This window comes from Mandrillus leucophaeus, unplaced genomic scaffold (assembly GCF_000951045.1).
Source record: "Mandrillus leucophaeus isolate KB7577 unplaced genomic scaffold, Mleu.le_1.0 Scaffold146, whole genome shotgun sequence".
Classification (NCBI taxonomy): domain Eukaryota; kingdom Metazoa; phylum Chordata; class Mammalia; order Primates; family Cercopithecidae; genus Mandrillus; species Mandrillus leucophaeus.
This window is the reverse complement of record NW_012101432.1, coordinates 342,686-360,229: the sequence shown is the minus strand read 5'-3', so window position 1 is coordinate 360,229 and position 17,544 is coordinate 342,686. Positions and strand designations below refer to the sequence as shown.

At 37.4% G+C, this 17,544-nt stretch overlaps 1 protein-coding gene across 1 annotated transcript in view; it reads left to right on the top strand.

The window, feature by feature from the left end:
• The window catches only part of FAM117B (family with sequence similarity 117, member B), an 82,383-nt gene that overhangs the window by 25,836 nt on the left and 39,003 nt on the right, over window positions 1-17,544 (top strand). The window contains exons 2-3 of the mRNA XM_011974472.1: window positions 7,337-7,429; window positions 8,653-8,766. Of these exons, the coding sequence (XP_011829862.1) occupies window positions 7,337-7,429; window positions 8,653-8,766 (207 nt within the window). The remainder of the gene's footprint in view (window positions 1-7,336; window positions 7,430-8,652; window positions 8,767-17,544) is intronic.

The following is a 17,544-nucleotide window of genomic DNA, read 5'->3' as shown; positions in this document are numbered from 1 at the left end:
ATATCCTTTAATCCAGGAAAGTTCCTCAGCCTGAGTTTTTGAGTCTTTCATGACATTAATGTTTTTTAAGAGTGTAACCAGTATTTTTTTGAATGTTGTCTAACTTGGGTTTATATATTCCTTTGTGGTAAGATTCAATTTATTACATTTTTGTTAGGAATACTGTATGGGATGTATGTTCCTTTCTGTGCCTGTGGATCAAGAGTCATATGAAGTCAGTGATGTTAAGTTTGATCCATCAGAAACCTTTGTAACTAATAAGTAATTTGTGGAGAAATAGTTGAGATTGTAAATATTCTTTTCTCCAAGAAACACTCATTGGTTTTAGCATTTGTTGATGATTATTACTTAAGTCAGTTATTACTATAATAGTTCCAAAATGATGACTTTGTAGCTCTATCATTCTTCTGTATTGATTTGTTTTCTAATACTTTCTAATGGAGGTATTTCTTTATGGAATTGTCCTAAATGGAGTTCATAAAATATTAGTGGAAATGACCTAAGATTTTTCTCCTTTTTATTATGAAAATGTTATATGTACAAAAAAAAATCAGAAGAATACTACAGCTGTGATTCAAGAGTTTTAAACATTAGTCATATTTGCTTTACCTATCTTGTATGTATGTGTGTGTTTGCTGCAATTTTTGAAAGTATGTTGGAGATACTATATTTTTATCCCTAAATATTTCAATAAGTATCTCCTAAGAATATTTTCTATATAACCATAGTAGCATTAGGTCACCTAAAAAAATTAGCAATTCCATAATATCATGTAATAACCAGTTTATGTTAAAATTTCCCCAATGTGTCTTTTTTTTTTTTTTAATGACCCAATTCAACATTTATACATTACACTTGGACCCAGAAGGACCCAATTCGACATTCATACGTTGCACTTGGTTTCTCTTAAGTCTTCCTTAATTTAGAACAGGTCATTCTCCCACTTGTTTTCTTAATTACATTAAGTTTTTAAATTAATTATTCTTCACTTTAGAAAGAAAATGAACTTTTTGGTTTTGTAATTAGCAAGTAATTTGTGAGTTTTGGCACCACATAAATATCCTGTTCTTCAATAGCTTTTACCTCATAGTTTTTGCTTCCATTGATGATCCTTGTCTAAATCAGTTATTTTCTTGGAGGTTGCATGTGCCCAAGCCCACAACCACACATACAATCACAAATGAACAAGAAAAACTGATTTTTTTTGGTTACACACAAGGTATCATATTCTATACATTTTTCTGTAACCTTGTATTTCCTTAATATATTAAGGAGATTTCCTAAATAGAAGGATTCCCTCTTATCTGTAAGAGTTCCTCCCCTCTTACGTAGGGAGAGGTATAAACCAACTTTTTTTTCCAAACTATATTTGAGAACCTCTAATAAGGTCTGAATTTAATACTAAACTGCCATTTGAAATGCAGGGATAAAAATTTAAACAATTTTTGAATTTGGAATTGTATTTATAAAGTAACTCTTCGTCATGATTTTAGCCTGAAGTTTTCATATAAATAGTAATATAAAATGTAGGAAAGAGATGAGTTATCATTTATATTTGGTTAGAATTTGCAAAAAACTCTTTTCATAAAACTTATTCTGTTTCTACCCTCTGTTTTACTTGAAATTATTATGGCCATTTTTTTCATCAAAAATTATTTGCATTCTTTCATCTGTCTTTATGACCATAGAGATCACAAAATAAGTTACAACTTCTTGGCCTAATGGAATGAAAATAATAATGAACATTTACTGAGTGAATGTTTTGTTCTTGGCACTGTGCTTAAAAATTAAACCCTTTACACATACTAACTCTTTTAATTACGTTATAATTTTAGTAGGTAGATGACATTATTCCTTTTTTTTGAGACAGGGTCTCGCTCTGACACCCAGGCTGGAGTGCAGTGGAGCAAGCACAGCTCACTGCGACCTCAACCTCCCAGGCTCAAGCAATCCTCCCACCTCAGCCTTTCAAGTAGCTAGGACAACAGTCGTGAGCCATGATGCCCAGCTAATTTTTTGCATTTTTTTTAGAGACGAGGTCTCCCTATGTTACCCAGGCTAGTCTTGAATTCCTGGGCTCAAGTGATCCTGAAGCCTTGGTGTCTCAAAGCACTGGGATTAGCCATGCATAAGCATGAGCCACTGTGCCTGGCCTTACATTATTCTTATAAATGAGGAATTTAAAAATTCATATAGGAGAAACATCTTGCTTAAGATACTTTTTTTTTTTTTTTTTTTTTTGAGATAGAACCTCGCACCATCGCCCGGGCTAGAGTGCAGTGTCGAGATCTCGACTCACTGCAACCTCCACCTCCTGAGTTCAAGCGATTCTCCTGCCTCAGCCTCCCAAGCAGCTGGGATTACGGGTGGGTGCCACTACGCCTGGCTAATTTTTTGTATTTTTAGTAGAAACGGGGTTTCACTATGTTGGCCAGGCTGTCTGAAACTCCTGACCTCGTGATACACCCACCTCGGCCTCCCAAAGTGCTGGGATTACAGGCATAAGCCACTGTGCCTGGCCCAAAAAATGTTATTTAACTGATTTGAAACCTAAACATGTTTGTTTAACACCAACATATGTGATTCTGAACCACTCATACTATGCTGCTTATTCACAATAGTAAAGACATGGAATCAACCTAAATGCCCATCAACAGTAGCCTGGATAAGGAAAATGTGGTACATATACACCATGGACTACTATGCAGCCATAAAAGTAAACAAGATCATGTCCTTTGCAGGAACATGGATGGAGCTAGAGGCCATTATCCTTAGCAAACTAACACAGGAACAGAAAACCAACTACTGCATGTTCTCACTTAGAAATGGGAGCTAAATGATGAGAACACATGGACACATAGAGGGGAAGAGCAGATTTTGGGGCCTTCTAAAGGGTGGAGGGTGGGAGGAGGGAGAGGATCAGGGAAAATAGCTAATGAGTACTAGGCTTAGTACCTGGGTGACAGAATAATCTGTACAACAAACCCCCATGACACGAGTTTACCTGTTTACCTATGTAACAAACCAGTACATGTACCCTTGAACCTGAAAGTTAAAAAAATGATAATAATAATTCATTTGTTAAGATTTTAAATTTTATAGTATTAAGTTTATTATTTTGATTTTGGTTTTTGATTTTGATACTTTATGCTATATGGTCCTATTTACATGTTGATCTTTGTGACAGGTATTTTAACAATGGACTTAAAGAGCCTGTGGACCCTAATATGAGAAATTATAAGTACAGTAGGGGTCACCTCTGGGATTGTGACATCAGTTGGTAACCTCAAAGTGAAACTGGAGTTTAGGTGAAATAGGGCATAGAGTGGTGGGAAGTTGACCAAATTGTAGCCCCTCCTTTTGATTCAGTGTATTTAAGGATCCTTGTCAGAATGGAGTCCTTTTAGCTATAAGGAGAAGATCCAGACCTGGAACATGACTAATTAGAATTGCAGTTTCTTCATTTTTGAAAACTTTTCCTTCCCCATTTGAAACTAGACCATTTTGTAATTAGTAATTGGTACGTTAATAGTGCAAAGAATATTCAAACTGCACGGTATTTTTTGATATTTTTTATTATTTCATGTAGTGCAAAATTCAAAAGGTATAGCAGGGTATACACTAAGGGTCTTTTTCCCCAGAGACAGCGACTGGTACCAGTTTTCTTTGTTACCATGTATTTTCTTCCAGATATAATTTACATACACATGCATTCTTTTTAACAGTCCCATATAAAGGTGCTGCTTATTCACAATAGTAAAGACATGGAATCAACCTAAATGCCCACCAACAGTAGCCTGGATAAGGAAAATGTGGTACATATACACCATGGACTACTATGCAGCCATAAAAGTAAACAAGATCATGTCCTTTGCAGGAACATGGATGGAGCTAGAGGCCATTATCCTTAGCAAACTAACACAGGAACAGAAAACCAACTACTGCATGTTCTCACTTAGAAATGGGAGCTAAATGATGAGAACACATGGACACATAGAGGGGAAGAGCAGATTTTGGGGCCTTCTAAAGGGTGGAGGGTGGGAGGAGGGAGAGGATCAGGGAAAATAGCTAATGAGTACTAGGCTTAGTACCTGGGTGACAGAATAATCTGTACAACAAACCCCCATGACACGAGTTTACCTGTTTACCTATGTAACAAACCAGTACATGTACCCTTGAACCTGAAAGTTAAAAAAATGATAATAATAATTCATTTGTTAAGATTTTAAATTTTATAGTATTAAGTTTATTATTTTGATTTTGGTTTTTGATTTTGATACTTTATGCTATATGGTCCTATTTACATGTTGATCTTTGTGACAGGTATTTTAACAATGGACTTAAAGAGGAGGAATTTAAAAATTCATATAGGAGAAACATCTTGCTTAAGATACTTTTTTTTTTTTTTTTTTTTGAGATAGAACCTCGCACCATCGCCCGGGCTAGAGTGCAGTGTCGAGATCTCGACTCACTGCAACCTCCACCTCCCGAGTTCAAGCGATTCTCCTGCCTCAGCCTCCCAAGCAGCTGGGATTACGGGTGGGTGCCACTACGCCTGGCTAATTTTTTGTATTTTTAGTAGAAACGGGGTTTCACTATGTTGGCCAGGCTGTCTGAAACTCCTGACCTCGTGATACACCCACCTCGGCCTCCCAAAGTGCTGGGATTACAGGCATAAGCCACTGTGCCTGGCCCAAAAAATGTTATTTAACTGATTTGAAACCTAAACATGTTTGTTTAACACCAACATATGTGATTCTGAACCACTCATACTATGCTGCTTATTCACAATAGTAAAGACATGGAATCAACCTAAATGCCCATCAACAGTAGCCTGGATAAGGAAAATGTGGTACATATACACCATGGACTACTATGCAGCCATAAAAGTAAACAAGATCATGTCCTTTGCAGGAACATGGATGGAGCTAGAGGCCATTATCCTTAGCAAACTAACACAGGAACAGAAAACCAACTACTGCATGTTCTCACTTAGAAATGGGAGCTAAATGATGAGAACACATGGACACATAGAGGGGAAGAGCAGATTTTGGGGCCTTCTAAAGGGTGGAGGGTGGGAGGAGGGAGAGGATCAGGGAAAATAGCTAATGAGTACTAGGCTTAGTACCTGGGTGACAGAATAATCTGTACAACAAACCCCCATGACACGAGTTTACCTGTTTACCTATGTAACAAACCAGTACATGTACCCTTGAACCTGAAAGTTAAAAAAATGATAATAATAATTCATTTGTTAAGATTTTAAATTTTATAGTATTAAGTTTATTATTTTGATTTTGGTTTTTGATTTTGATACTTTATGCTATATGGTCCTATTTACATGTTGATCTTTGTGACAGGTATTTTAACAATGGACTTAAAGAGCCTGTGGACCCTAATATGAGAAATTATAAGTACAGTAGGGGTCACCTCTGGGATTGTGACATCAGTTGGTAACCTCAAAGTGAAACTGGAGTTTAGGTGAAATAGGGCATAGAGTGGTGGGAAGTTGACCAAATTGTAGCCCCCCCTTTTGATTCAGTGTATTTAAGGATCCTTGTCAGAATGGAGTCCTTTTAGCTATAAGGAGAAGATCCAGACCTGGAACATGACTAATTAGAATTGCAGTTTCTTCATTTTTGAAAACTTTTCCTTCCCCATTTGAAACTAGACCATTTTGTAATTAGTAATTGGTACGTTAATAGTGCAAAGAATATTCAAACTGCACGGTATTTTTTGATATTTTTTATTATTTCATGTAGTGCAAAATTCAAAAGGTATAGCAGGGTATACACTAAGGGTCTTTTTCCCCAGAGACAGCGACTGGTACCAGTTTTCTTTGTTACCATGTATTTTCTTCCAGATATAATTTACATACACATGCATTCTTTTTAACAGTCCCATATAAAGGCAGTTGCTATACACACGGTACTGAGCCTTGAGGTTTTTCACTTAACAGTATATCATGGAGATTATTTCATGTCTGTATATTGTGAATTTCCTTATTCATTTTTTATAGCTGCACAGTACTCTGTTATAAAGGTATACCATAATTTATTTAGCCAGGCCTAAATAAATCTAACTTATTTACATTGTTTCAGTCTTACTTGTAATAACAGTGCTACAGGGATAATAGGCAAGTCATTTTGTACATAAAGATGTGCATTTGGTATCTGTGCAGGATAAATTGTTAAATAAGGGATTGCTGTGTCAGTTTGTGCATTTATAACTTTGACAGCAGGTGCTGAATATGCCCCCATAAAGGCTGTACGCTCCCACTAACAATATAGGAAAGTTTATATTAGCAAATTGCTCAATCTTGTTGAAGCTTTAACTTTTGTTTCCCTTCTTATCAGTGAGGTTGAACATAGTTTCATGTGCTAGGAACTCATTTGTATTTTCTTTCCTAGTACACTCTTTAAATTCTAGGTTTGGTATAACTACTTAAGGTTTAACTTTTTTTTTTTTTTTTTAAGACGGAGCCTCCCTCTGTCATCCAGGCTGGAGTGCAGTGGCATGATCTCGGCTCACTGCAATCTCCACCTCCCGAGTTCAAGCGATTCTCCTGCCTCAGTCTCCTGAGTAGCTGGGATTATAGGTGCACGCTACCACGCCTGGCTAATTTTTGTATTTTTAGTAGAGATGAGGTTTCACCATGTTGGGCAGGCTGTTTTCGAACTCCTGACGTCGTGACCTGCCTGCCTTGGCCTCCTGAAGTGCTGGGATTACAGGCATAAGCTACCGCGCCCAGCCAGATTTAACATTTTTGAAGCTATTCTCTGCAGATACTTATGGCAAGACTAGACATAATATAGAAGTTAATATTATGAGCTCTGGAGTCTTAGGTTTATTTCTTGGGTTTGCCACTTCCCAGCTGTAACACTTTAGGCAACTTACATGTGTTAAGTCAGATAAAGCATATGAAAGCACAGTGCCTAGCACATTAAGAGCACAAGAATGTTAGCTATTATTAGTATGCCTGATGCATGCTAATAATAACTAACATTATTAGCTATTATATGTTAGTTGTCTGTAGTAACTCTAGTTACTCTACATAGTTAACTTTGTTCCATAAATGCTTTATTTGGAGTATAATTATAATTATTTAAAAATACTAATTTTTTATTAGCAATAAAAATGAGTGTGCCAAAATATTCATTGTAATTAATACCAGTTAAGTAACTGGTGCTAGGAGAATTTTGAGTAATTTGTGTTAATTATTTTTAATGTCTAATTTTTCTGTAATGGAAATATGTTTTATAATAGAAAAAATATGGTAAAGATTGTTGTGAAATTATTTTTGTTAAAATATACCTCCCCTGTTTTTTCATTACAGACAGAGAGTGCATGGGCTGAAGAATACTCTGAAAAGAAGAAAGGATCTCATAAGCGCTCAGCATCTTGGGGCAGTACAGATCAACTTAAGGAGGTCAGAAAAATGGTTCTAAGATAGTGGGTGTGGAAATATGATCCTTCTGTTGGCTATTTCCTTGATATTATGGGCAGCAAGTCTTTGTAATTTTCCATTGATTTATTTTTTCTTTTTGGCTTGTGAAACAACAGGAAAACAATTATTGTGTTGATTTAATAAAGATTTGAGTAGGGAGATTTATATATCACCTGATTTGTATTTTTGTCTTTTTTTTTAGGAGAGTTCATCCTTGTCTGTTAACATCAGATTTAAACATTGTAACAATACAACAAATGTGAATTTATTCTTTTTTTTTTTTTTTTTTTTGGAATGGAGTCTCCCTCTGTTGCCCAGGCTGGAATGCAGTGGTGCAACCTTGGCTCACTGCAGGCTCTGCCTCCCGGGCTCAAGCAATTCTCGTGCCTCAGCCTTCCAAGTAACTGGGACTGCAGGTATATGCCACCATGGCCAGCTAATTTTTGTATTTTCAGTAGAGACAGGGTTTCATCATATTGTCCAGGCTGGTCTCTAACTCCTGACCTCAAGCAGTCTGCCTGCCTTGGCCTCCCAAAGTGCTGGAATTACAGGCATGAGTCACTGCACCTGGCCACATTTATTATTTTTCTATATATGGTGGTGTTTCTGAAATGGAGTATTTCCTATAACCATGATGATTATGGCTCCATGCTATGATTACCATTTTCTGTGCTGCTAATTAGTGACATTTTCATTTCACACATAATGTAGAAATGCAAAAATTCGGTCAAAGAATAAATAAGATATTCATTGGAATTGCATTCGTTAAAGATGATATCTGTGAATATATTTTATGGCTTGAGTTAATTTTTAAATACTGTGTAATTTTTGGAGCTGTTGAAAGTTAGGTGTTCAATAAAGAAATCTAAATTAAAATAAAAGTTAACTTATGGTAAAGGCAATGAGAATGATTGTTATTTTTTTAATTCTTTGTGAAAACTGTAATGTACTTATTCTAAGTGCTGAAAACTTTATTTGTGTAGTGCTTGGGAAGCTTGAAGGCTGAGAACAGTGTTGGAACATACACACATACATGCATGTGTTGTATATATGTATAAAATTATGAACAAAAAAATGAGACTGATATGTTTCAAAAATTCAAAGGACTTATTAAGGGTGAGTTTTACTGGTTCTTATTAAGCAAGGATGTGTTTTTATTTCGTGTGGAAAACACTCTGTTGTACTTGCTATTTTTGCTTTCTCAGATTGCAAAATTACGCCAGCAGTTGCAGAGAAGTAAACACAGCAGTCGGCATCATCGAGATAAAGAAAGACAGTCTCCATTTCATGGCAACCATGCAGCTATTAACCAGTGTCAGGTAAGAGTACCAATACCACAAAATCCAGAAAAGGAATTTGTTGTCTTTCTGGTGATTTGTTATTTCATTGGTAATTGTTTAGGACAAAAATGCTCAAAAATATATTTGAAACAGTGATTTAAATGCTGAATCACAGTCTTTATAGAAAAACAGAATATTAAGTTGACAAAATGATATTTTCTTCTAGTGACCTAAGATATGACTTGTAGGAGACATAGCTACTAATCTATTTTGGTTTACCATGTTTGTCTTTATCAGTTCAATATATTGGAGGCAGAATGATACAGAGAATTGAGTATTGGGTATGGAACGGGCCCTGGCTGAATAATTTATCCTTTCTAAGTCTCAGTTTCCTCATGTGAAGATGGAGATAATAATACCTGTCTCAGGCGGGGAACGTCACACACCGGGGCCTGTTGTGGGCTGGGGTGATGGGGGAGGGATAGCATTAGAAGAAATAGCTAATGTAAATGACAAGTTAATGGGTGCAGCAAACCAACAGGGCACATGTGTACATATGTAACAAACCTGCATGTTGTGCACATGTACCCTAGAACTTAAAGTATAATAAAAAAAAAAAAAAGTAAAAAAAAAAAAATCCTGGCTCATAGAAGTCTTTTGATAGAGACAAACCTTTATCTGCTTTGATTTTTTAGTAGAGCCCATGAACTGCTCTTGATGGCTCATCCGACCAAGGAGCACTTTCCTTTAACTGAATTGAAATTGGATGAAATCTCTTGGCAAGGAGAAAGCAAGTTCATTTCAGGTCCTTCAGGATCTTTCAAGTTCCAGAATTGGAGCTTTGGGAATGTGGAAGACTAGATTCAATTTTCCATGTTAACAGTAAGGTAGCAGCAGGGCCTGGAAGGTGGAAGGAAACTAGAAGGCTAGTTTCTGTGACTCTCAGATTGCTTTATAATACTGGAGTTGGCAAACTGTGGCCTTGGAGCCAAGAATGTCCCACCATGTGTTTCTGTAAATAAGGTTTTATTAGACAACAGTCACTCTCATTTTTTATGTGTTGTCTATGGCTCCTTTTCATGCTATAAAAATATACAGTTGACTCTCTATATCTTCAGGTTTTGCATTTATGGATTCAACCAACCATGGATCAAACATATTTGAGAAAAAATAGAATATGTATAAATATAAATATATTTTTAATATAATTTAAAATAAAAATAAAAAAATACAGTATAACAACTATTTGCATAGTATTTACATTGTATTAGGTATTATAAGTAATCTAGAGATTATTTAAAATATACCGGAGGATGTTCCTAAATCATATGCAGTTACCACACCATTTTATATAAGAGACTTGAGCATCTATGGATTTTGGTATTTGCAGGGGGTCCTGTCCTGGAACCAATCTTCTGAAATTGAGTAGTTGAAACACAGACTGTCTGGTTCACAAAGCCTAAAACACTTACTGTTTGGCCATTTACAGAGAAGGCATGCCAACCCCGTTTATAGTTTGGTAGTGTCTGATGTTTGTTAAATATATAGATTGTTTGCAATGGAAAGTATGAGTAAAGGTACAGAATTTTTCAAACTGATTTTGCCCCAAAATATTAATACTTGGGTCAAATTTGATTTCACAGATTTATAGGGATTTGTTTGTTTTGAGACAGGGTCTTGCTGTATTGCCCAGGCTGGAGTACAGTGGGGTGATCACAGCTCACTACAGCCTCGACTTCCTGGGTTTATGCGATCCTCCCACCTCAGCCTGCTGAGTAGATGAGACTACCTGTGTGCACCACCACGCCTGGCTAATATTTTAATTTTTTTTATTTTTATTTTTGTAGAGATGGATTCTGTCTGTGTTGCCCAGGCTGGTCTCTAACTCCTGGCTTCGAGTGCTTCTCCCACCTTAGCCTCTCAGAGTGTTGGAATTACAGGCATGAGCCACTATTCCCAGCCAAATTTGTAGTTTGATTATAGTTTCCAGTAACTTGTTTCTGTATTTAAGATATTTTAATTAAAAATATGGTTATACATTAGTATTAGTGTATACTTAAAAACCTGTACAGACTGGATTTATTTCTGGAGAAATAGAAATTTTAAATTGACAAAATAAGAAATGAAAAATTTGTAAAGACTAATAACTTTTGTTAGCACCAAATCCTAGCCACTAGACCACCAGGGAAGCGCCAAGACTAATAACTTTTGAATTTGGAATATTAATTAAAAACCCAGTCTCACTCTCAAGAGGCTGAAGACCTAGATGATTTTACAGATGAATTTGCCAGCCTTCCCCTTCCTCTCATTCATTCATAAATGAATGGTATGTGTTTCTAAAAAATAAGGCCACTTTTTACTCCTAGTCCATATTTTTACTCCAAGTAGAATAGGGATTAGGATGGAATTTTATTGAATTAGGTGGCTAGTTTTAGGACTTCAGAAGTTTCTGAAGTGATTATTTTTAAAACTTGCATTAAAACTAACAGTTTTAAAGTGGTTATTCAAATTTTCATTTTTGTCTTCGTGCAAGTTGAATTTAATAAAGATTATTGGAATTTACTCGAAATTTCTATTTAATTTAAAAACATTTCCTTGCAGAGACGGTAAGGGCAAGAAAATAGAGAAACTTGAAAAATAATTTATCTAGTTTGAGTTTTGTACACTTGACACATCAAGCGTCTTAACTATTTCTCTTGTTTTATTTAGTGTTAACAGCCAACCACAAGTCAGGCACATGTGCATCATGTTAGTAATGACAGTAGAACTCATGTTTAATTGAAACTCAGGCTGGACGGGCGCGGTGGATCACCTGAGGTCAGGAGTTCGAGACTAGCCTGGCCAACATGGCGAAACCACACCTCTACTAAAAATAAAAAAATTGGCCAGGCTGGCAGGTGCCTGTAACCCCAGCTACTTGGGAGGCTGAGGCAAGAGACAGACTTGAAGCCAGGAGACAGAGGTTGCAGTGAGCCGAGATCGTGCCACTGCACTCCAGCCTGGGTGACAGAGTGAGACTCCATCTCAAAAAAAAATTTTTAAAAGAAACTCTTAGGCTGTAAACATGAAAATAATTTCTATTAAGTTATTGTTTTGGTGGATTCTCTATCTAGTGGAGAAAAGTGCCACACGATACATGCGTACTTTTGAGGCCATTCATCAGCCCATAAAATATTTCTTAATCATTTTGGCCTGTGACTGTAATACTCATTAGGGGATGTGGTGATAAAGAAATATTGTCTGTCCTCACCAGTTCTCATATTAAAGAGATAGGAGTGAACAGTTAATTATAACACTGTATAATGAATGTGTTGATAGGGAGAATTCAGAGTGTAACAGAAGATGTGTTTATTTGGAACAGGATGGAGTCATCTAGAAAGACTTCTCAGAGAAAGTGGTGTCTATCTGATTCCTGAAAGATAAGTATGAGGTGGAAAAAGTCATGTCCCCAGATAGGAGTAGTGGTAAGAGATTAGGCTGGAGAGGTAAATGGCAGCCAAACCTGAAAGTCTCCATGTTCACTTGTTAACACATTTAGACTTCAACCTAGGGACACCAGGGAGCTATTTTTTTAAATGCAGGATATGGATATGTGACCATTTTATAATGGTCATTATGGGGTCCCATATAGAATGAATTGGGAAGGGACAAGATTAGAAGTAGGGAAGTAGTTTAAGAATAGGATTTAGTGATCCAAGTAAGAAGTGATGGCCTCCAGTAGGGTAGAAACTTTCAAACTGCTGAGAACAGACAAACTTGAGTGATATTTAGAAGGTGAGAATTAATAGTTGAATTCTATTAAAAGTGCTTACTACGGTAAGCGTTTGGATATATTATTGGCATTTAATCCTCATCTTTAAGGTGGGGTTTGTTAGTCTCTCCATTTTATAGACAAGAACATCAGGGCCCAGAGAGGTCAGGTATATTGTTTAAGGTCACATGAGACAGCCAGAATTCTAACCTAGGCATTCTAACCTCAGAGTCTGAGGTTTTTAAACTCTGTGCTAGCTGATGGTTGATGAGATTTGAGAAAAATAGAGATGAAAGTTAAGGATGATGCCAATTTTAACTTTTAAAATATGATTTAAGGCCAGCCGTGGTGGCTCACGTCTGTAATCCCAGCATTTTGGGAGGCTGAGGCGGGTGGATTACTTGAGCCCAGGAATTTGAGACCAGCCTGGGCAACATGGCAAAACCCCCTCTCTACTAAAAACACAAAAATAAGCCAGGCATGGTGCTGCGTGCCTATAACCCAAGCTATCAGGAGGCTGAGGCACGAGAACAGCTTGAACCTGGGAGGTGGAGGTTGCAGTGAGCTGAGATCGCACCACTGCACTCCAGCCGGGGGCGGTAGAGTGAGACTCGTTCTCTAAATAAATAAATAAACAAACAATGAAAACATAAAATAAAAAATGAAATAGGATTTTAAAAGTTTATCTACCTACCTCAACACCATATATAAAAGTAACTCAGAATGCGTCAAGGACCCTAAGTGTAAGAGCTAAACCTGAAAGCTCTTAGAAGAATATATAGTCATAACATTTGTGACATTGCATTGGGCAATGGCTTCTTAGAAATGACACCAAAAGCACAAGCAAGAAAAGAAGAAGTAGATAAATTGTACTTCATCAAAATTAAAAATTTGTGATTCTAAGGACATCATCAAGAATGTGAAAAGATAACCCACAGAATAGGATAACCCACAAATCATGTATCTGATAAGGCATTTGTATCTAAACTACGTAAAGAACTCTTGCAACTCAATAATTTAACAAAAACATTTAAAAATGGGCACAGGATCTGAACAGAGAGTTCTCCAAGGAAGATGTACAAATAGCCAATAAGCACGTGAAAAAGATGCTCAGTAGAATTTGTCAATAGGGAAATGCAATTCAGAACTCCAGTGAAATACCACTTCATATGCATTAGAATGCTGTAATTTAAAAGACAGATAGGCTGGGCGTGGTGGCTTAAGCCTGTAATCCCTGCATTTTGGGAGGCCCGAGACGGGCGGATCATGAAGTCAGGAGATCGAGACCATCCTAGCTAACATGGTGAAACCCTGTCTCTACTAAAAAATACAAAAAACTAGCCGGGCGCGGTGGCGGGCGCCTGTAGTCCCGGCTACTCGGGAGGCTGAGGCAGGAGAATTGCTTGAACCCGGGAGGCGGAGCTTGCAGGGAGCTGAGATCTGGCCACTGCACTCCGGCCTGGGCGACAGAGCGAGACTCCATCTCAAAAAAAAAAAAAAAGAAAAAAAAAAAAAGACAGATAAGTGTTAGGGAAGGATGTGGAGAAACTGGAACTTTCATATATACATATAAACTTTTATTTATTTTTAATTAATTAATTTGTTTTTGGATGGAGTCTCGCACTGTCACCTGTACTGGAGTGCAGTGGCGCGATCTCAGCCCACTGTAACCTCTGCCCCCTGGGGTCAAGCGATTCTCCTGCCTTAGCCTCTTGAGTAGCTGGGATTACAGGCACCCACCACCATGGTGCCTGGCTAATTTTTTGAATTTTTAATAAAGATGGGGTTTTACTGTGTTGGCCAGGCTGGTCTCGTACTCCTGACCTCGTGATCCTACCCCCTCGGCTCCCAAAGTGCTGGGATTACAGGTATGAGCCATTGCACCGGCCTATTTTTTTTTTTTTTTGGAGACAGAAGTTTCACTCTTTTTGCCCAGGCTGGAGTGCAATGGCATGATCTTGGCTCATTGCAACCCCTGGCTACCAGGTTCAAGTGATTCTCCTGCCTCAGCCTCCTGAGTAGCTGGGATTCCAGGCGTATGCTACCACTCCTGGCTAATTTTGTATTTTTAGTAGAGACGGGGTTTTACCATGTTGGCTGGGTTGGCCTCGAACTCCTGACCTCAGGTGATCTGCCTGCCTCTGCCTCCCAAAGTACTGGGATTACAGGCGTGAGCCACCGTGCCTGGCCTATTTTTTATTTTATTTTATTTTTTTGTATTTATAGTAGAGATGGGGTTTCACCTTGTTGGCCAGGCTGGTCTCAAACTCCTGGCCTCAGGTGAGCCACCTGCCTCAGCTTCCCAAGTGCTGGGATTACAGGCCTGAGCCACTGTGCCTGGCTGTAACTTTGATACATTAATGGTAGGAATGTAAAATGGTACAGTTGCTTTGGAGAATAGTGTGGCAGTTCCTCAAAAGACTAAACGTGGAATTGCCAAATGGCCCAGCACTTCCTCTCCTAGGTATATACCCAAGAGAATTGAAAACATATGTCCACATAAAAACTTGTACATGTATGTTAATGGGAGCATTATTCGTAATTGCCAAAATGTAGGAAAAACTCAGTCTATCAGCTGATAAAAGGGTAAATAAAATGTGGTATATCCATATGGTGGAATTTTATTTGATCATAAAAAAGAATGGGGTACCAATACATGCGACAACATGGGTGAACCTTGAAAACATTACACTGGCCAGGCATGGTGGCTCATGCCCATAATCCCAGCACTTTGGGAAGCCAAGTTGGGCAGATCATTTGAGGTCAGGAGTTTGAAACCACCCTGGCCAACATGGTGAAACCCCATCTCTACTAAAAGTACCAAAAAATTAGCTGGGCGTGGTGGCACGTGCCTGTAGTCCCAGCTACTCGGGAGGCTGTCCCAGGAGAATCACCTGAAACTGGGTGGCAGAGGTTGTAGTGAGCTGAGATCATGCCACTGCACTGTAGCCTGGGTGACAGAGCGAGACTCCATCTCAATAAATTAAAAAAACAAACAAAAAAAAGAAAACATGCTAGTAAAAAACAAAAAAAAAAGACACAAAAGAGCACATAACATATGATTCCATTCTTAGGAAATACCCAAAACAGGCAAACCCATGGAGATAGAGAATAGACTGGTGGTTGTGTAGGGCTGGGAAAGTTGGGGAGAAATGATGAGCGACTGCTAATGAGGGGCCGCTTTTGGTATGATTTGAAAATAGATTGCAGTGATGGTCACACAACTCTGTTCAATACCATTAAAAAAACAAAGTTAGCTGGGTGTGGTGGTACCCATTGTAGTCCCAGCTACTAGGGAGGCTGAGGTGGGGATATTACTTGAGCCCAGGAGTTCAAGACCAGCCTAGGCAACATAATGAGACCCCGTCTCTTAAAAACAGCAACAACAAAGACCCCATAGTTGTACAACTTAAATGGGTGAATTGTATGGTATTATATATTGTATTTTAGTAAAGCTGTTAAAGAAATGTCAACAACATGAAAAACATAAATATATAAAATACAAATACAGTTGTCTGGAAATAAATTATTACTTATTAAATTAAATAAGTAAATTAAATTAGATGCTTAAAAAGAACCGAAAAAGTAAACAGGGAGGTTATTTAACTGTGCTCTCAGGTCAGACTGTTTGACTTGAAGTCTGAGTCCTGCTGCTTGCTCGAGGTGTGAAGTGCTCATTTTCTCTGCATAGTAATGTTATCTGTTTGTTGTGTTGTCCAGAGGCTTAAATGGGATAAAACGTTATAAAACTCTTTATGCGATCTAAGCACAGTAATTTCTCAATGTCTTAGGCCATTTGAGGTAGCACCTGAATGTAAAAGATGTCAACAATTTCTTGTTAAACTTTTTAAAGCTTTTATTATTACAAAAGTACTCACGAGCTCATTATAGAAATTTTAGAAACTAAGAAAAGTCGAATAGAGAAATTATCTCCAAAGAATTTTTTTTAATGAAATAGGAAAAATTCCAAAGACTCGCCTTCTAAAAGAGAGCTGTATTCCTATATCTCTCTCCCCTTTTCCTGACATTTTTTCTTTTAAGTGTTTTTTCTTCGCATTCCTCATTGAGAGCATATCATATATTAGATTACACTGCCTTTTTGTATTTAACATGGAACATTGTTTGTGAGTATTACAAATGCTTCATTTTTGCTGTCTTAGGTTCTGTGGAACATTTTCCTAGTTATGGTTATTTAGTTGGGTCCATTTTGTGTGTATGTGCACTTAAAGCTTTTTCAATATTTCTTTTCTCAGGATAAGTTTTTATATTATTCTCTTAGGAAGCTTGAGTATTTTGGGGGATTCTTTGTTTTTCTGAGACTTTTTACAAGTTACTACAGTATTTTGTTTGGATTTCACGATATGCAGAAGATGATTTTTACTGGGAAATTAATCTCTTAACAATGGAGGGACAATATTGCTCTTAGGATAGTGGTATAGTGTACAGCTACTAGTTAACAAAAGATCATTTTTCTTGGGCTTACAGTTAGAAAAGAATTCTTACATACTTTTCTGCATGTTTTTTTCCCCCTGGAAATTCAGGGGAGATTATTCATGAGGAAAAATGAATACTGCCAGGTTTCTTAAAGGATAGCGTCTTTCACATTTCAAAGGTTTCCCCAAATGACAAAACCCTCAGATGCCTAAATGAAATTGTCTCATTAGAAAATATAGCCAACACGTTTCAGAATTATTTGATTGAGTGTTAAGAGTCTGATGTTAGTAACAAGAGTGGGAGATGTCAGCATCTTCACAGTCACATAAACTAACTTTGAGGTGAGAATTTTAAAAGTGTGTGGGTGTTTTCTGGCTGTTGCTATAGCATCAAGCAAGAAAGCCCTCCCATAGTATTTTCTTATTTCTTCGTCTGGGCTGAAGACACGTACTAGCCTAGGAGGGTTTGAGAGCCAGGAGACAGTGAGGTAGAAAAAGAGAGAAACTTAACTTTTCTCTGAGGAATGGAAGGTGCATTGTGATTTGAAAATGAAAATTACTGCCCTACACTAAAATCTTGGGATGTCAGTCCAAAACAGTGCAGGAGTTTATTTTAATTTTTAAAATTTTTTT